Raw genomic sequence first — 20,443 nt, 5'->3', positions numbered from 1 at the left:
TCTTCAGGATATTATCCAGGAAAACTTCCCCAACCTAGCAAGGGAGGCCAACATTCAAATTCAGGAAATACAGAGAACACCACAAAGATAATCCTCAAGAAGAGCAACCCCGACATATATAATTGTCAGATTCACCAAGGTTAAAATGAAGGAAAAAATGTTAAGAGCAGCCAGAGAGAAAGGTCAGGTTACACACAAAGGGAAGCCCATCAGACTAACAGCGGATCTCTCGGCAGAAACCCTACAAGCCAGAAGAGAGTGGGAGCCAATATTCAACATTCTTAAAAGAATTTTCAACCCATAATTTCATATCCAGCCAAACTAAGTCTCATAAGTGAAGGAGAAATAAAATCCTTTACAGACAAGCAAATGCTGAGAGATTTTGTCACCACCAGGCCAGCCCTACAAGAGCTCCTGAAGGAAGCACTAAACATGGATATAAACAACCAGTACCAGCCACTCCAAAAACATGCCAAATTGTAAAGACCACTGATGCCCGGAAGAAACTGCATCAATTAATGGGCAAAATAACCAGCTAGCATCATAAAGACAGGATCAAATTCACACATAACAATATTAACCTTAAATGTAAATGGGCTAAATGCCCCAATGAAAAGACAGAGTGGCAAACTGGATAAAGAGTCAAGACCCATCAGTGTGCTGTATTCAGGAGACCCATCTCATGTGCAAAGATACACATAGACTCAAAATAAAGGGATGGAGGAAGATCTACCAAGCAAATGGAAAGCAAAAAGAAGCAGGAGTTGCAATCCTGGTCTCTGATAAAACAGACTTTAACCAGAACTCATGTTCTAACTCACAAGTGGGAGTTGAACAATGAGAACACATGATACATGGAGGGGAACATCATACACCGAGGCCTGTTGGGGCTTGGGGGCTAGAGGAGGGATAGCATTAGGCGAAATATCTGATGTAGGTCACGGGTTGATGGGTGCAGCAAACCACCATGGCACACACATACCTATGTAACAAAACTGCATGTTCTGCACATGTAACCCAGAACTTCAAGTATAATAAAAAATAAAAAATAAAAAATAAATAAACGGAAAAAACTCAATTGAAATGGAAGAAACCATGAACAGGCAATTCACAGAAGAAATGAAAACAGTCTTTAAGGGTATAAAAAGATGCTCAAGCTCATTCATGATATAACTACCTTGTGGTTTAAATTAATATCCCTGCTTAGTGTTTGCAGAATTCTCACACAATAGGTAGTTGCCTGTCATTTTGATCTTCTCCTCCATATTTTGCTTTCTCTGTTCTGGAGGAAATTTCTCTGGCTGCCAGACCTAAATCTACAAAGGGGATCATTTTTCTTATTCTATCCAGAGGAATCAGCAGTTGAAGCAAAACTTTTAATTTCATTCCACTGAACAAGCCTGGAAATTATGGACATAAGACAGCCTAGGCAAGTGTGGCTAGAAGTGCATTATTTTATTACCAAGAAAATTTAAAGATAAATGAGAATCAAAGATGACCAAGAGGCAGAATACAAGGAATGAGTAGATGACAGTAACTAACTAAGCTGGCACATCTTCCATTGGCAATACTACTCCAGTCACTGGCAGCTATCATCAATGAACCTGAGATTTTCAATATGTGTATAACTTATTCCCTTATGCCTACCTACAAAGTTTCATATAATGGTCAATATTCCAAAATTTAAAAGTTAAGAAAAATGTCATTTTAAGGTCTAAGAGCAATTTTTTAATTAACAAATCAAAATCTCATCACATTATGTAAGTAAAAACAATCCATATATTTAAAAAATTAGGCACCAAGAAAGTGGACCTGTTTACAGTTTCAACCTATTGCAATCTGTGCTGAAACTGAAGTTATTTACATGTCTTGAAATTTAAGATATCCACTAGGCCTAGAAGCTCACACTAAATAGAAAATAAAACCATTACATAATATAAACTTGATTCCTCCTGCCTGAGGGAAAAAGAGACCTGAGAATCCTTTTAAATTGCTTCATAGTACCTTTTTTACAAATCACATTTATCAGTTACTAGTGAAAAGTAAAACATAATAGAGTAAAGCCTTAAGAACATAATAAATGATATTGACAAAACAGGTTTCGCAAAATACTTCAAAAATATTTTAAGAGAAATCCAGAAATAGTGTGACTCAAGCAGATGTTCTATGTGCTTAAGAAAGTTATTTCAGTGAGGCTCCCTCAAGCTGCCAATGTCAAGTTTATATGCGTGCATTCTTTCTATACATCCTTTTATTTTTAAAGGTTTGGTTGGCTATAGATTTTCACTGTAAACCTGGAATTTGAACACATGCTTCAGAACAAATTTCTTCATAATTCAAAATGCAGTTTCACATTTAGAAAACAAGGTATGTAGAAAAAAAGTCACTTCTCTGTCCTGAAATTAATTATTTTGAGGGAAAAAAACTAGAATTTTAAGTCATAAAGTCAAATAAATCCTGTCAGAATATTTGGAAGTTGATTCTAATATCTTAACATAAATCTGTATGGAATTGTAATTAGCTAACACAACTAACGTGACTGTATACACTAACTGAAATCTGAATTCCAGGGGAATATACACAATTATATTAGACTCTTACATGTTTAGCCTCTATTAAGTACTCAGCTCTATATTAGGCACTGTGTATTAAAAGAAAGAATGAATTGTTCTCAAGGATTTACAGTCTTAATTTGGGTGACTTAGATACCTCAGGGCAGAACAGAATATAAGACTGAACACATAGTGAGTTTAAACATGTAATATCAACACTATGTGCCTCATTTCTCATAGCTGTGCCTTCATTTCTAATGCCACTGCCCTGATCTAGGAACAGAGAGTCAAGGTAGGTTCTCCAATATGATAAAAGGACAAGATAGAGGCTAACAAATCAGAAGACTATAACACTATAGACATGAGGTAATTTGGATCTAGATTAGAGACATGACAGTGGATAGTCTAGATAAGGGTAGTGAAATATTTAAAAGGAAAAACAAATAGTACACAAGGAGAAAAGAAAATGATTTACCAAACACATACTGTGTGACGGGCACTAGAGGATATCTTCTATGGGTACCATTTTATTCTTCACTTACAAAAACTAGTGTAGAGTGTAGATATTATCCCCGTCTTGGAAATAAAGATACTGGGATTCACAGCAGTTAAATAATTTTTGCCTGAGACCACAGAACTAGTGAATGGAAGACCTGGGATTCACACCCCAAACTGAGCCAAAGCTGCTTCTCTTGTCAAACTGTACTGAGAAAGCGGATCAGTCCTTGCCTGAGGAAAGAAGGTTGGGAACGTCAAAGGAAGAGATTACAAAGAAGTGTAAGAAAACATTTGGGGGTGATAAATATGTTCATTTTCTTATTTCTGATAATAATTTTGCATGTAATTATATCAAAACTCATCGATTTGTGTACACTTTAAATAGGTACAGTTTATTATATGTCCATTATAACTCAATAAAGCTAGAAAAAAATCTACTTCACATTTATGGCTAAAACTATTTTTTTTTAAAATGCATTACTTTCTTGGATAAAATAATTATTCACATTTGTTTAAGATGAAATCAGACATAAGCTTGTTTTAATTAAAAAAAATCACAATACCATTTCACTACCACTAGGATGATTGTTATAAACCAAAAAGGGAAAATAATGAGTACTGGTAAGGATCTGGAGAAACTGGAATCCTTGAATATTGTTCGTGGGAGTTAACATGCTGGGGAAAACAATTTGGTGGTTCCTCAAAGAGTTAAATTCAGAATTACCATATGACCCAGCAATTCCACTCCTAGTTGAATAAAATGGATAAGAGTATTCAAACAAAAACTCGTACATGAATGTTCATAGTGGCGCTATTCATAATAGCCAAATGGTAGAAACAAGCCAAATGCCCATCAACTAATGAATGGAAAAGTAAAAGGTAATATTATCCATCAGTGGACTATTATTCACCCATAAAAGGGAATGAAGTGCCAATACATGCTACAACACGGATGAATCTCAAAAGCACACTAAGTGAAAGGGGCAGATACAAAAGGTTACATATTATGTGAGACCATTTACATGAAATATCCAGAATAGGTAAACCTATAGCATAGAGACAGTAAATCAGAGGTTGCCAGGAGCCAGTTAGAGAATGAAATGGGGAGTGACTGCTAATGGGGATGGGGTTTCCTTCTGAGGTCATGAAATGTTTGGGACTAGACAGATACAGGTGATGGTTATACAACACTGTGAATGTATTAACTGCCACTAATTTTAATGTATACTTTAAAATGGTTAATTTTATGTGAATTGAATCTCAATTTAAAAATTAATCACAAATTATTTTTGATGATAATGAAGGTTGTTATATACATGTCAAAATGAACCATAATAAAACAGCTCCTATCCCTTAAGTCCTCTCTCGAAACTGTTATCATTAAGTGAATGGTTCACTTCTTTCCAATAGCTACCTTCAAGTTTATTCTATAATGAACAAAATACTTACTTTTTTGTGTTTAACTACAAAATTGATCAGATAATTTCTTAAAAATGTCAAACAAAAAATACAAACATTTATCAAATTAAAGCAAAAGAACATAAACTTTAATGCAGCTGATTTAAATCAAGACTTGAATTTAATCAAACGTATCTTAATAAAGCAAATCTCAAAAATTAGAATTCTGTCATTTTAAATAATAAAAGTTGAAATCATATGGCTATAACCTGCAAATTGTAAAGAATATAAATAGGATGGATATAAATATGTGGATCAATTCTCACAAATATTAGCAGTAGAGGCAGAAGGGGATAGGGCAAGCTTGTCCAACCCACGTGCCCTATGGGCAGCATGTAGACCAGGATGGCTTTCAATGTGGCCCAACACAGATTCATAAACTTTCATAAAATATTATGAGATTTTATTTATTTTTTAGCTCATCAGTTATTGTTAGTGTTAGTATATTTTATGTGTGGCCCAAGACAATTATTTTTCCAATGTGGCCCAGGGAAGCCAAAAGATTGGACACCCCTGGTATAGAGACTAGGAACACAGGCTCCAGGACAAGATACCTGGAATTCAATCCCAATTCTGCCAACTTACTAGCAATGTAAGTTTGGGGAAATTACTTAACTTCTTTGGAATATAATTTTATATTAAATTTGAAAATAAAAATACCTGTTTCACAAGGTAGCAGTTTTAAGAATAAAATGAGATAATCCATATAGAGTACCTCAAATAATGGTTTACAGACTAGTACTTTACTATAAGCATCAGTATTAAGGTTTGGGTTCCTAAAGGAAATCATTCATTTTTCCCCTTACCATTCTCAGTAAACAAAAATGCTAGGAGAAATTTTTTTTGAAAAGTATGTGCCTCATGAAGTATATGTATCTTAAAGGATCAAAGACAAGGAAGTAGATTTTCTGAGGGATACTTTATATGTTATTTCCTACAGTGATCTAATTCTATAAAACGGCATGTAACCATTGTTTATAGCATTCTTAAAAAAACACCAAACCTCTGATTTCTTAACCTGCTTTTCTATTTCTTAATAGAAAAAGAAGTTTCATCTTTCTTAGTCTGCAAATTACAGGTAAACAACTAAGCTGCTTCCACTACAAAATTAGACTCCTACTTGAAAAACTACAGAAAGATGTCTCTGGAGATGGAAAATGGGAGATGTGCAGACTTATATGGGCTCCTCTGAACTGATACTGGCACCAACTCACAGAAGCCACTGTGTGATTAGCTCAGCTGCTCTTTTTGCATGCCTCCAGGGGTTAATAGCTAAAGCTACATCTGTGGAGGAAATATAATGACAACACTATCCACGGGAAAAGACATTATAAACAAAGAATTTCCCTCTACAGTTGAGGTCTCCATTGTCTGAAATACTGTCTGTTCCTTTCCCAGTCCCCGCCCTCCGGCATGCTTCTTACCAGCTGCAATCACAAAGTATTTCTGATACATGTCCTCAAGTTTGGACTCTGGCTGCTTAAATTCTAGATTCTCAAGTCCAAAAGGAACATACGACAAGTGATTATAAAGATATGGACGATATTTGCAGCTCTGAATATACATCAAAACTAAAGTACTCCATAGAAATATTTTACAACTGCGTCTGTAATTGCTAACTTATACAGGCTGGATCATATTTAGAGAGGGGCGTTTAGCTGTGGTAGTATGCCATTCTATTTATTTATTATCATTTTTTTGAGACTCAGTCTTACCATGTGGCCCAGGCTGGTCCTGAACTCTTGGGTTCAGGAGATCCTCTTAGCTTTCCTCCCAAAGTGCTGGGATTACTAGCATAAGCCACTGAGCCCAGATTGCTCCATTCTAACAGGGGCATTAACAGAGATGATCTAGTGAAAAGTAACCAGAGTGGAAAATAATCCAGAAACTCTGTCAGATAAAGAACAACTAGAATAAAAAGCCTGGAGAACAGAAGGCTTCGGGAGGGTATGGTATATTGGACCAAAAGACATGTAAGATCCTTTATAAAACAAAAATGTTCAAATTTGAAGTTATCACATAATTGCCAGTTTAAAGTCAGCTATACTGGTTAACATACTAGATACACTGGATGAGAGGGTCTCAACCAAAGCCAATGTTGCCCTCTAGGGGATATCTGGCAATATCCATTTTGGGTTGTCACAACTGGGGAGGAGGTATTACTAGCATCTCCTAGGAAATGGCAAGGGATGCTTCAGAGGACAGTCCTCTCTCATAAAGAATTATCCATCTGTAATATCAATAGTGTCAAAGTTGAGAAATCCTGTAGATGACTCTGGCAGCAGGGTATCAGAATTCCTGGAAATCACATACAGCTTTTAAAAACCACATTCTAGGCCGGGCGCGGTGGCTCACGCCTGTAATCCCAGCATTTTGGGAGGCTGAGGCAGGTGGATTACGAGGTCAGGAGTTCGAGACCACTCTGGCTACTACGGTGAAACCCCTTCTCTAAAATTTTTTGTATCTAAAAATACAAAAAATTGACTGGGCATGGTAGCAGGCGCCTACAGTCCCAGCTACTTGGGAGGCTAAAGCTGGAGAATGGCATGAACCCGGGAGGCGGAGCTTGCAGTGAGCCAAGATCATGCCACGGCACTCCAACCTGGGCGACAGAGTGAGACTTCTGTCTCAAAAAAAAAAAAAAAAAAAAAAAAAAAAAAGCACATTCTAAATTATTTTATCTATTTTTATTCACAAAATTTACTTTAAAATTTCAAACAATATAAGAACAGGTAAGACATGCATGGGTTATAAAGCAAGCAAGGAAGCATGCCCAGCAGATTTACCAAGTTGCCTCAGAATGAGACACACCCTTTGACTTCACATGCAACAGAAAGGCACAGTTTTATTTCAAACAAAGCACTGTTTTGCTGTAACACCGTTAAAAACTAGAAAGGAAAACTCAATCAAACCAAAAACTAGATGCTTAGGAATAAATGGTAGAATTCTTACAAAACCACCATACTTCAATTCAATCCAAATCAATTCAACAAATCTATGCTCAAAGTATAACATTTAGTTTTCTTAGACACTGAATGAGCAATACAAAAATCCCTCAAGGGACTTACAACATTAAAGTTTTCTATATCTGTGGTTCTAAGTCTGTTACCAACTTCCAGGACTCTGCTTCTTTCCCTCTGCCTATTAACAATGTGGTGTTAAAAGAGACTTCCTACCACTATGTTTCTTACAGCTGGTTCAACCACTCATCTCATAGCCAGGCATGAAAGAAAGGAGCATACCACTAACAAAGAACTGTTCTTTAGATGGTAATCATATATTTATTTCATATTCAGTAAATATTATTTCAGGTCTTATTAACTAAAGGAATAAACTGCTCTGGCTATAAGATGCAAGGATGATACGCATATTCATGAAGTGTTCCATATTCTTCACCCAGATACAAGAAATTCAGAGAACACTTGAGAGATACTATGCAAGATGAATATCACCAAGGCACACAGTCATCAAGGTCTATCCTAAATATACATGCATGCAACATCAGAGCACCCAGATTCATAAAACAACTACCACTAAACCTAAGAAAACTGAGCAATACAATAGTGGGAGGCTTCAACGCTCCACTGGTGTTCTTGTGTCCTTTAAAAGCACATTAAAAAGGTAACACAATTCATCATGATCAAGTAGGGTTTATTCCAGGAATTCAAGGATGGTTGAACATATACAAACCAATAAATGGGATTCACCACATAAAGAAAACTAAGAATAAAAACCATATAATCATCTCAATAGATATAGAAAAAGCATGTGATAAAATCCAACATTCTGTCATGATAAAAACCTTCAACAAACTAGGCACTGAAGGAACATACCTCAAAATAATAAGAGCCATCTATGACAAACCTATAACCAACATCATACCAAATGTGAAAAAGTTGAAAGCATCTCCCCTAAGAACCAGAATAAGACAAGGATGTTCAGTCTCACCACTCCCATTCAACACAGTACTGGAAGTCCTAGTCAGACCAATCAGCCAAGAGAAGGAAATAGAAGGTATCTAAATTGGAAAAGAGGAAGTCAAATTCTCTCTGTTCACTAATGGCATGATAGTGTATATAGGAAACCCTAAAGCCTTCTCCAAAAGACTCCTAGACTTGATAAACAACTTCAATAAAGTTTAAGGATACAAAATCTCTATATAAAAATTAATAGTATTTCTACACACCAATTAACATTCAAGCTGAGAACCAAACAAAAAAATCTCATTTGCAACAGCCACACACACGCATACACACACACACATTACCCAGGAATACATTTAATCAAGTGGGTAAAAGATCTCTGCAAGAACTACAAAACACTGATGAAAGAAATCATAGATGATACAATCAGAGAGAAAAACATCCCACGCTCATGGATTGGAAGAATCAACATTCTTAAAATGCCAATATTGCTCAAAGCAATCTGGAGATTCAATGTAATTCCTAGCAAATTACCAATGTCATTTCTTCACAGCATTAGGAAAAAACAATCCTAATGTTTATATGGAACCAAACAAAAGCCAGAACAGTCAAAGCAATCCTGAGCAAAAAGAACAAATCTGGAGGTATCACATTACTCAGCAACAAATTATACCACATACCTGTAGTACTGGTATAAAAATAAACATGGTACTGGTACAAAAATAAACACATAGATCAATGGAACAAAACAGAGAACAAATAAATGAAGTCACATACCTATAACCAACTGATCTTCAACAAATAACAACAAAAAAAAAATGGGGAAAGGAGACTCTATTTAATAAATAGTACTGGGAAAACTGGCTAGCCATAGCCTGAAGAATGAAACTGGACCCCTACCTCTCCCCACATACAAAAATTAACTCAAGATGGATTAAAAACTTAAATGTTAAGATCTGAAACTATAAAAATTCCCAAAGAAAATCTAGGAAAAACTCTCTGGATATCGCCTAGGCAAAGAATTTATGATGAAGACCCCAAAAGCAAATGCAATGAAAACAAAAACAGACAAATGGGACTTAAACTAAAAAGCTTCTGGATAGCAAAAGAAATAATCAACAAAGTAAACAGCCTACAGAATGGGAGAAAATATCTGCAAATTATGCCTCCAACAAAGGACTAAGATAACTCAAACAACTCAACAAGAGAAAAAAAAAAATTAAAAAGTGGGCAAAGGCCATGAACCGACATTTCTCAAAAAAAGAAATATAAGTGGCCAAGAAACACATGAAAAATGCTCTACATCACTAATCATCAGATAAATACAAATTTAAACCACATTGAGATTTTTTACATGCTGGTTTCTGAGCTCTACATGATTAAAGATAAGATGTTATTCTAGGAGTGAGAAAAAACGGGGAAGAGTTGAATGTCTGCAGGGAACAAGAAATAGTAACAATAAATGTAGTAGAAAATAGAGAAAGAACTAACCAAAGACATATAGAAGGAGATGGGTAGCATCAATTTCTGAAATTGTGGATTTTGTTTTTACTCAGTAGGATGTAGCAACCTGGAAGCAGGCACACAGAAACAGAAAAAGTATCAGATAACTTTCATGAGAATTGAAGTTTCCATCTAAACAATAGGCAAGGAAGGTGAAGACAGAACTTGGCAAATTTTTCCATACAGGGTCCAGATGGTAGATATAAAATAATAAAATAATAATAAAAGGCTTTGTAGACCATACAATCTCTGCTACAACACCTCAACTCTGCTGTTGTAGTATAAAAGCAGTCACAGACAGTATGTACATGAACGGGCAAACCTGTGTTACTTATAAAAACAGGTGTTAGGCTGGCTTTGACTTGTTACAGGGCTATAATTTACTAACCCCTGGTTTAAGACAAGAAAGTGAAGATAAAAAGAGGGACTGATAACACAGAAATCAACAGGCTTGAACTCTGAAGAGCTGAAGAACTAGAGGCTAAAACGAAATTTTATGGCATGAATAAACCAAAACTCATGTTAGAATTAATACAGTCTATAAAACAAACCTTTGAGCCTATTTCACAAACATCAATAGGATCATTATCTCCAAAGCAGTTCGTGCTCTTATCTTTTTCACGGGGATCTTCCCAAGTCTAAAATTAAAAAAAAAAAAAAAAAAAGCAGAAATGTAACTTAATACTATAATGTACTTTAATCTTTCCACATAATCACAAAGTTTTATAGATAACAATAATCCGAAGAAAACATTATCAGAAATTACATAGGCACAAGGCCAACAGGCCAGTATGTCCCTAAGGATCATAATAATTAAAACAGATGTATAGTATTTCCTCCCTCTGTCTCTCAATTGTCAGTATAATTGCATCTGAGAGTGGGTGGTATATCCAGACATACTCATCTTCCAAGTTCAGTCAGGGAATAAATTCACATTCACTTTTAGAGTTTCAGTGGATGTTCCCACTGTCTGTGCCCTTGTTTCTGTGTTTCCACTGACTGCCTCAACTGTGGCTTCCGTCATTCACTGCTTCCTTTGACACGGTAACAGCACAGGGATCTAAATTATTAAAAGGAACCCAGTTTTTCCTTTATAAACGAAAGGACAAAACACTACTAAAGAAAATTAAAACCTATTTTGTCTCATTCATTCCATTAAAAAATACTCTACCTGTCAAATCTCAAGGACCTTGATAAAAACATGAAAAGACATCAATTCTTTAGTTTACTGGCAAGATTAGTTACAAAATAAATACATGGGAATTTTTATAAATGAAGACCGTAGTAGAAATTTGCTAGTAAGATTAAAGATCCCTTCGGCACTACCTCTCCCAAAAAGCCACAGAATTGCCTGATTCTGAATGGAACTGTAGAAGTTCCCTAAAATTATTTGCTTTAAATTCAAATTAAAAGGGATACAGAGACTGTCATCCCAAGATTCAGATTATCATTATTGTCTAAGATTTCAGGTTATCTAAGTTTATTTCCTTTAATTTTATACAAATAATTACAAATAAACTTATTTACAGCTAAGCATTAGAGAAATTCCAATATTTTCCTTCTAGTACTAATAATAGTTTATTCAGAAATAACCTGGCCTAACTTTATCTTTAAAAAAAATTAATAAATGAAGTCCAACAACATTTCACTGCCCCCAACACTAATACTACCAAGAAAATGTAAGAATAACCACAATTGTTAATCTTACATACTGGCCATAGGTGACAAACACTTTCTAGCTAATATATACACACACAACATATACATATATACATGCATACTGCATGAATAATGTACCATAACAAATTCCACTTTATAGACAAGTAAATTGAAACACAGTTTAAACTTGCACAAACTCATGGTTTCTAAATGGTAAAGACTGTATTAGAACTCATGCTACTAATCATTATTTTTTATGTGCAAATTATAACAACAATTGAATAGCATTTATTTCAAATATAACCCCATCTACTTCACAGTTCTCTTCTATTAAATACTTTCTCTTACTCTGAGAATCTCCTAGGTAACTTTCCTATAGAGGTTCTGTTCTTCCCTAGTCTTCCCTTTACTGCTTCTTCTTTTCTATTAACAGGCATTCACTCATACTGTAAAATATTTATTGAGTACCTATTTCGGGCCAGTAACAGAGATGTATAGGGAACAGTCAATGACATGGAGAGTGTCATGTTAACAAATGGTATGGCATTTGTGACAAACACTATAAAGGTAATCTTAATGTGCTGGGGAAACCAAGATGGGACACCCAGGTATAATCAGAATCAAACAACCTACTGCAGAATCAGAAAATATCTGAGAGGTTCCTCCTTGCTAATGCAGAAATCCTACCTCATAATTTTCCTTATCCCTACTCCCACTTCCAAGAGAACAAATGTGACAAGCTAGAAGTCCCGTTGGCTTAAAGGAAAACATCTAGATTCTACCACAAACTATCTTGACTAAATCATCTACATCCGTTTCTTCAGCTATTAATGGCTTAAATAAGAGGACCTTTTTTTGTTTTTTCTTTTTTTTTTTTTTTTTTCCAGACAGAGTCACACTCTTCTCTCCCAGGCTAAAATGCAGTGGCACGATCTCCGCTCACTGCAACCTCCGCCTGCCAGGTTCAAGAGATTCTCCTGCCTCAGCCTCCCAAGTAGCTGGGACTACAGGCGCCCACCACCACGCCCGGCTAATTTTTTTGTATTTTTAGTAGAGACAGGGTTTCACCATGTTAGCCAGGGTAGTCTCAATCTCCTGATCTCGTGATCCACACGCCTCGGCCTCCCAAAGTGCTGGGATTACAGGTGTGAGCCACTGCGCCTGGCCAATAAGAGGATCTTTAGACACATCCTAGCCCTAAAATGCTAAGATTGTTAGTGCTCATTCACAATCTGCATGAATGCCACCAGTGAATAGGAGGCCCACATACTTATGACCTACTTCGGACAATTTTGATGGGCATTATTTTTTTTTTAAAGTCCTTCCTCACACAGAGACAAATACTGTCTTGACATTAACTTGGTTGTGGTGGATATTTCCGTTGGTTGGTTGGTCCTCAGAACTCCAATTTCAACATTACCTAGCAATATGGTTACATACGTTGAGGAATTAAGTACCCAAGTAGAAAATTATTAAACTCTACAATATTGTTGTGCTTAGGGCCAATTCTTCATGATTTTACTTACCAGCAAAAATACCAGACTGGTTCTCTTTATTTCCAACCTTTAATACTCTGCATCTACAGACCTCACTTTTTACTACAAAAAGAGATATACACTAAATCACCTCTAATTTAACTTGAAAATACAGTATAATTTCAACAGGAAAGGAAATCCTGACAAATTTAAGCTTTGGGTATGCCCTCTTGTGGAGTCTTATGTGTACAACTATTAACAGACAGACAACTAGAAAAGAACAAACGCTGAAGAAGAAATATCAAGAAGCAGAAGTTCAAAATCTTAATATTGGTTTCACAAAAATGACAAAAGATTAGCTTCCAGACTTTAGAAATAATTTTGACAACTAAATAAGAAAAAGGGCAACCCAACTAAAATAGGCTGAAGATATGAACAGATAATTAAAAGACGGGGAAACATGAATGACTTATAAATTTATGAAAAGATACCTAGTCTGATCAGAGAAATGCTAAAATCGCAATAAGATACTATTTCAAAAACCTAAAAATCTTATAATCTAAAATATTAGTAAGGATGTACGTTATCTGGAACCCTGTATACTACTGGCAGGAGTATAAATTGTCACAACTTCTTTTTTGTTTGTTTGTTTTGAGACGGAGTCTCACTCTGTTGCCCAGGCTGGAGTGCAGTGGCACAATCTCGGCTCACTACAAGCTCTGCCTCCCGGGTTCATGCCATTCTCCTGCCTCAGCCTCCCGAGTAGCTGGGACTACAGGCGCCCGCCACCACGCCCAGATAATTTTTTGTATTTTTAGTAGAGACGGGGTTTCACCGTGTTAGCCAGGATGGTCTCGATCTCCTGACCCCGTGATCCGACTGCCTCGGCCTCCCAAAGTGCTGGGATTATAGGCGTGAGCCACTGCGCCCGGACCCCATTTTTTTTTTTTCTTTTGAGATGGAGTCTCGCCTTGTCACCCAGGCTGGTATGCAGTGGCTCGATCTCGGCTCACTGCAAGCTCCAACTCCAGGGTTCAGGCCATTCTCCTGCCTCAGCCTCCCGAGTAGCTGGGACCACAGGCGCCTGCCACCAGGCCCGGCTAATTTTTTGGATTTTTAGTAGAGAAGGGGTTTCACCGTGTTAGCCAGGATGGTCTCTATCTCCTGACCTCCTGATCTGCCCACCTCAGCCTCCCAAAGTGCTGGGATTACAGGTGTGAGCCACCACGCCCGGCCTGTCACAACTTCTTTTATAAACAATCTGGAAATATTTAGTAAAGTAAAATAGTTACACAACTCATAATTTGACTAACAGGTATATAACTATACATACTACCTATACAGACAAACTTTAGCATGGACCCAAGAAAGACAAAACAGAAAGCTACACACAACCTATCAACAGGAAAACAGTATTATAGAAAAGATGTTTATAAAGCTATAAAAATGAATACATCAGAATACACATATTATTGTTATACCCTAAAACAAATCTTCTCATTTTCATGCAGGTGTTTGTGATTATTACCTTACGATCTATAAGTATTGGTGAATACATTTGTAGTCACCACGCCCTGGTCCTTAGGTCTCTTAAAAAATCCCTGAATCATACAAAGCCATATATACAGGTGGTTCTTAAGAATATCTTCCTGATTAACCAGCATTCCTATCACAAGTCAAAGGAAGAAAGACCTCTGACTTTCCCACTACCTTCGCCTTTTTTTTTTTTTTTTTAAGAGAGGGTTTCACTCTGCCACCTAGGCTGAAGAGCAGTGGTCTGACCACAGCTCACTGCAACCTTAAACTTCTGGCCTCAACTGATCCTCCCCTCTTGGCCTCCCAAAGAACTGAAATTACAGGGATAAGCCATTATCTATGCTTTCCCAGCTTCAATTTGGAGCAAAAGCCTCTACCAGTGTTTTTACTACTAGCAGCTAACATCAGTAGCAGAAGTGTCATCATCATTGAGTTAATATTATTAAGAACTCACTACGGGGCCAAACACCTCTGATCAACTCATTCAATACTCACAATACCCTTGTGGGGTAGGTAATATGATCATCCACATAAACAAACAGGCCTAGAGAGATTTAGTCATTTGTCTTAGGTTATAAAGCTAGTAAGTGGTACTATATATTTGATTGGGGAGGTCAATGAACCACATTTATAATTAAGCACAAAGTAAACATATCAATACTAGATTAAGACTGAAGAAATTTTGAATTTAAACTGAATCTAGTCTTTTAATATTTGCCAGACAGGTATTCTAAATATTCACTCAATGAGATGTAACACTGAAATAACCCATTATATGTGTGGGCAATAGGAATAAAATGGTAGGAAGACAAAGATGAATTTTTGCCCAGGCAAGCTCCAGTTTTGAGGAAGGCATTATTAGGAGTGTGGGAGATGCTATTCAGGTTAACAGTCTAGACAGCTCAAGGTCTGAATAATGATGGCATACTGATGAATCACAAGCTAAGTGGATAGACTACTACTTAACAGTATTCTGCTGCTTAAATGTTCTTCCAACCACACAGTTGGCTTCGTAACTGCTCTGAACAAGTTTCTTGCTGCTACAAGACAAATCACAGAACAGCAAAAGTACCCACACAAGCCTATGAAACAAATGTGACACACATACATGATGCATTAATTTATTCATTTCATAGTTATTGATCACCTACTCCATGGCAGGCACAAAACAGACAGAATCCCTGCCCTCGTGAAGTCTGCATTCTAGCTGGGAGAAATTAACAATAAACATAATAAATAAATTATATAGCAGGTTACAAATTGGTAGTTGTTATGGAAAAGGGAAAAAAAAAGTATGAGACAGGGAATGGGAGTAGGGTTAAAAGTTTTAAAGGATGGTTGGCAGATACTATAAAGAAGATGACTTAAGGGCATTTAAGGAAGCCATGTGCATACCTGGAAAGGAGTGTTCCAGGGAGAGGACACAGTGAAGGTCAGGGCCTGAGACAGGAGTGTGTGTCAAGCACCAGAGTGCCAGTGTGGAAGTGAAGCAGAAGGCAGAAGGAGAGTTGAAGATGAGATTTAAAAGGTAAATGGGACCGGGGCTGGCTTTCATTTTAACAGGGTCACTTCTGAACATCGACAATCAAGAAAAAAAAAAAAAATTAGGTAGAGCTACCCCTTCCCATAAGCAACTGGCATGATTTCAGCATTCTTAAAAACATCATTCAATTCAGTTTCTTTGATAAATAACTAACTTATATGCAATTTATGGTGTATTCTTTCCCTGAAGACTTCACACACACACACACGCGGGCACACACACACACTCTCTCTCTCTCTCTAAGATCAGTCAGGTTTAAAAAAATAGTACAGATCTCTAGCTGAAAACGGCAGAGAGAATGCAGGTCTATTTCTTTTCTTTCACTTCCATTCTAGACACATTGACTTCCTTTTTGATACTCACACATGCTAGGCCTACTCCACCTCAGGACCTTTATACTTGCTGTTTCTTGTTGGACTGTTCTTCCTCTACATGTCCACACTACTTGTTCCTTCACTTCCTTTAGGTCTTTCTTCAAATAACACCTTCTCACTGAGATTGTCTCCCTGTCTAAATTGCAACAATCCTAACATTCCCTAGCCCCATTCCCTGCTTAAATTTTGACACACTTACCACCACCTGAGATTTTACTTGGGGTTTATTTTGTTTATTGTCTGTTTATCTGACTAAAATAAAAGCTCCAGAAAAATATATGTCACTTTTTATCACTGTTTTACCTGCAGTACTTATAAGAACACCTTGCAAATACACAGGCCTTTAATAAATATGTACGGAATGAATGAACAGTTTGGTGAAGGCCTGGTGTGGACCCAATGAGGTAAGTTAAAAACACTGAAGAAGACTTTGTAGTGGATAGAAGCGAGAAAGGAGGAATGCTGCAAAATGAGGATAGAGAAGTAAGCAGAAGCCAGATCACGCAGGGTTGAGTAGCAATGTTAAGAATTTTGTATTTTATCTTTTAAGTGACAGGAGACCATTAAAGCATTCTTGTACAAGAAAAGCATCTGCAAATTTGTGTTTTAAAAAATATCAATTTGGATGTTGGATGGAGTATGAAACTTAGGTAGGCAATGGTGAATGCAGGGTGAATACTGAATTAAGGGACTACCACAGTCTAATTCTGTTTTATTAATTTCTATTAATAAATTAAGAACTACCATACCTGCCAGATTAATACCACTGCATAACATCTTGAAATTCAAACACATCCAGAGTACAGAAGTTTGGCAAGACTTTAAACAGAAAACTAGAGAAGTTTCTTTTGCATTTACCTCCAATCCTCCCCTTCTCTCCTTCCTGTCAACAGGTTTTCTTATTTTTTTCATAATTTTAAATTAGTAGATGAATTAGTAGTGCCTATTATACCACATCATAACCAGCAGTTTAGTTGTTGATTGCCCCAATCAGACTACAAATAACTTTAGGGAAAGAATCATACGATAATAAAAGTACCAGTCTTAATTATAATAATTGATTACTACATGTTACACACTATTCGAATGCAGTAACTCATTTAATCTCAACACAAAGATAAGAAGTAGATATTTTATGTTCTCATTTTACAGATGAAGAAAATGAGGAAAAGTATCTTTCCCAAGGTCACATCACTAGAAAGTGACAACCTCACTCCCAAACTGACATTTTCCAGTCACTTATTATGAGGCCTTGATGTTACATCTATATCTCATCTGTCTTTTATATTCCCAACACCTAATATCCTGCCTGGCACATAAATGCTTAATAAATGTTTAAAGAAATAAATACATGCACTATAGTTTATTCTCTAGCTCCTCTACTTACTTCTCTGTTTCTGTCGGTCTCTAATTCACTGGCTTCTTCAGCATTCCCCTCATCCATACATTTCCTACAGGCTGCATCCCCTAAGCTTCATAGAACTTTCGCAACCTTTTGCTGTTGGGTCAAATGGCATATCTATTGAGGTACCTGGAGAGTTAGGAAACCTGCTTTCATGGTTTCCACAGGCATTCTCATTCTTAGCACATCACTTTAGAAGTGCCCATTTTAACCAAGAATGTATCCATGTGGGTGGTCTAACTGAATCAGAGACAGCCTGACTCTTTAGAAAACAATTTTTTAAAAATTTTCCTGTGAATGTTTATTCTACACAGGCAGTTGCTTATTCATGTTGGATAAAACAAGACCTCTCTTCTCTGATATTTCCCCAATACCATCTTGAAATTTCATGCAAAATAATAAAATAAATAAAAATATAAAAATTAAATTTCCAGACAGATGGTCTACGGTTTTTATAAACATAAAGGCAGATGGTTCTCTGTGTCCCCAAAACCTAGAATTTTGATTCAGCATATTCTGACTCTTACTCACTAAATAATCTGGAAGAGTTACCTCTTTCCGGGAATCAGGAAACATGAGAGAAAACCAAAAAAGGTAAAGAAAGGAAGAAAAGCAAATTGTTGTTATTCTCCAATAGGAATGCTACCTTATCATTATTTAGCTCATTTTCTCTGCTTTCTATTTAAAAATTATTAACTCATAACAGTAAATAATATAAGTTGTGCAATTCAATTTACAACGAGTTCCAGGAAAAAAGTTAATAATTTAACACATTCATCTGTTAAAGTTTAAAATATAAAATTCATGCTATCATATACAAATGCATATAAAAGCCTAACTTGTCATGTTCAACGCAACGACTGTAGATAAAGCCTCGCTTAAAAGTTTTTCACTGACACTTAATAGCCAAGACCAGAAAAAAAAAGTATTCAAAATGTTAAATGTGAACGTTCCATATGCCTGACTCCAAGAACTTGAGTATAGACATACATGTGGTTTCAAACAAAAATTTATTGATATACTAAAACTCCATCCACATTAATAAATTCCAAATTTACAAACCTCTCCAAATGACGTGTCCTCAGAACCAATTTAAATTCAAGTAGTTCACAGGATTTATAAGGCAATTTTTTCAGACGACAGGAACGTTTTACCATTGTAACAAAAATGTTACCTGAGGGAGGGTACCATAATTCCATATATAACCCTTGTAAGGGAAGATATTCGCCACATAGCGTAGCTTTCCATCCTTTACATATTGTTTAATGGGATTCAGTGGCTCTTCGGTGGCAATCTAAGCAAATCACAGAAGGAAAAAAAGGAGACGGGATAAGAAATAATTAATTCTACATCCAAATAGTACTTTTAAAAATCTGCTATTTTCAGACTAAACATTCATATTCCAACTTAATGATCAAAGGTGCTTTAAAAGAAATTAAGCCAGCTCTTACTACTAATTTATAGCACTCTATGAGAAACTGTTTGGAAAGGAAACACCAGATTATATATTTAGTCATTCTATTATTTATGTACTCCATTATTTCTAACACAAATAATAACATGATTGAGATGGCAAGAAGATAAAGATTAATCAACTTGCCTTTTGTTACTAATCTCAGGCTTTATTACCATCAATATTATGATAATAAAGCTAACTCAAAGATTCCTACCATATATTCAATAGTGAAATGCTGAAAGCCTTTCCTGTAAGATTGGGAAAAAGAAAAGGATGCCCACTTTTGCCACTTTTGTTTAACATACTATTGGACATCCTAGCCAGAGCAATTAGGCAAGAGAAAACAAAAAAAGGCATCCAAAGTGGGAAAGAAAGAAGTGAAACTGTCACTGTTTGCTGATGATATGATCGTATATATAGACAACTCTAGAGACTCCATCAAAAAAATTGGAAATAATATATAATCAATCTAAGTGTCCATCAACAGATGAATGGATAAAGAAAATGTGGTACATATACATAATAAAATAGCACTTGGCCTTAAAAAAAGCAGAAAATTCTGTCATTTGTGACAACATGGATGAAACTGGAGAACATTATGGCAAGTGAAATAAGCCAGGCGTAGAAAGACAAATATCTCATGTTCTCACCTATATGTGGAATCTAAAAAATTGAACTCATAAAAACAGAGAGTAGAATTATGGTTACAGAGGCTAAGGGTAGGGGGAATAGGGAAATGATAATCAAAGGATACAAAATCTCAGGAAGAATAAGACTTTTTGTTATTGCGACGACAATACAACTTGATAAGTATAGTTAATAACGTACTAAGAGTAAATTTCAAATGTTCTCACCACAAAAAATGGTATTTAATGTGACAGATATATTATTTAGCTTGATTTAGTTATTCCATACTGTATTCATAAGTCATAATGTCACTTTGTACCCTATAAACATATACAATTACCAATTGTCAATATAAAGTTAAAACATCACCAAAAAGGAGACTCTCACCAACTGATTTGATTTCAAGTTAGTTTTCTTCTTTTTTTTTTTTTTTTTTT

The 20,443-nt window shown here is 35.9% G+C and overlaps 1 protein-coding gene across 6 annotated transcripts in view; it reads right to left on the bottom strand.

Moving 5' to 3' along the window:
• PPA2 (pyrophosphatase (inorganic) 2) overlaps window positions 1-20,443 on the bottom strand; it is a 106,480-nt gene that overhangs the window by 59,780 nt on the left and 26,257 nt on the right. For 3 of the 6 annotated variants that reach the window (XM_011966326.1, XM_011966328.1, XM_011966329.1), the window contains exons 5-6: window positions 19,098-19,217; window positions 10,486-10,572 (exon numbers count right to left, since the gene is read on the bottom strand). The exons of 2 other annotated variants lie outside the window; for them this stretch is intronic. In XM_011966326.1, the coding sequence (XP_011821716.1) occupies window positions 10,486-10,572; window positions 19,098-19,217 (207 nt within the window). The remainder of the gene's footprint in view (window positions 1-10,485; window positions 10,573-19,097; window positions 19,218-20,443) is intronic. One more of the 6 variants, XM_011966327.1, reaches the window with a different exon arrangement.

Source organism: Mandrillus leucophaeus, unplaced genomic scaffold (genome assembly GCF_000951045.1).
Source record: "Mandrillus leucophaeus isolate KB7577 unplaced genomic scaffold, Mleu.le_1.0 Scaffold756, whole genome shotgun sequence".
Taxonomy (NCBI): Eukaryota; Metazoa; Chordata; class Mammalia; order Primates; family Cercopithecidae; genus Mandrillus; species Mandrillus leucophaeus.
This window is presented reverse-complemented; position numbering and strand designations above follow the sequence as displayed.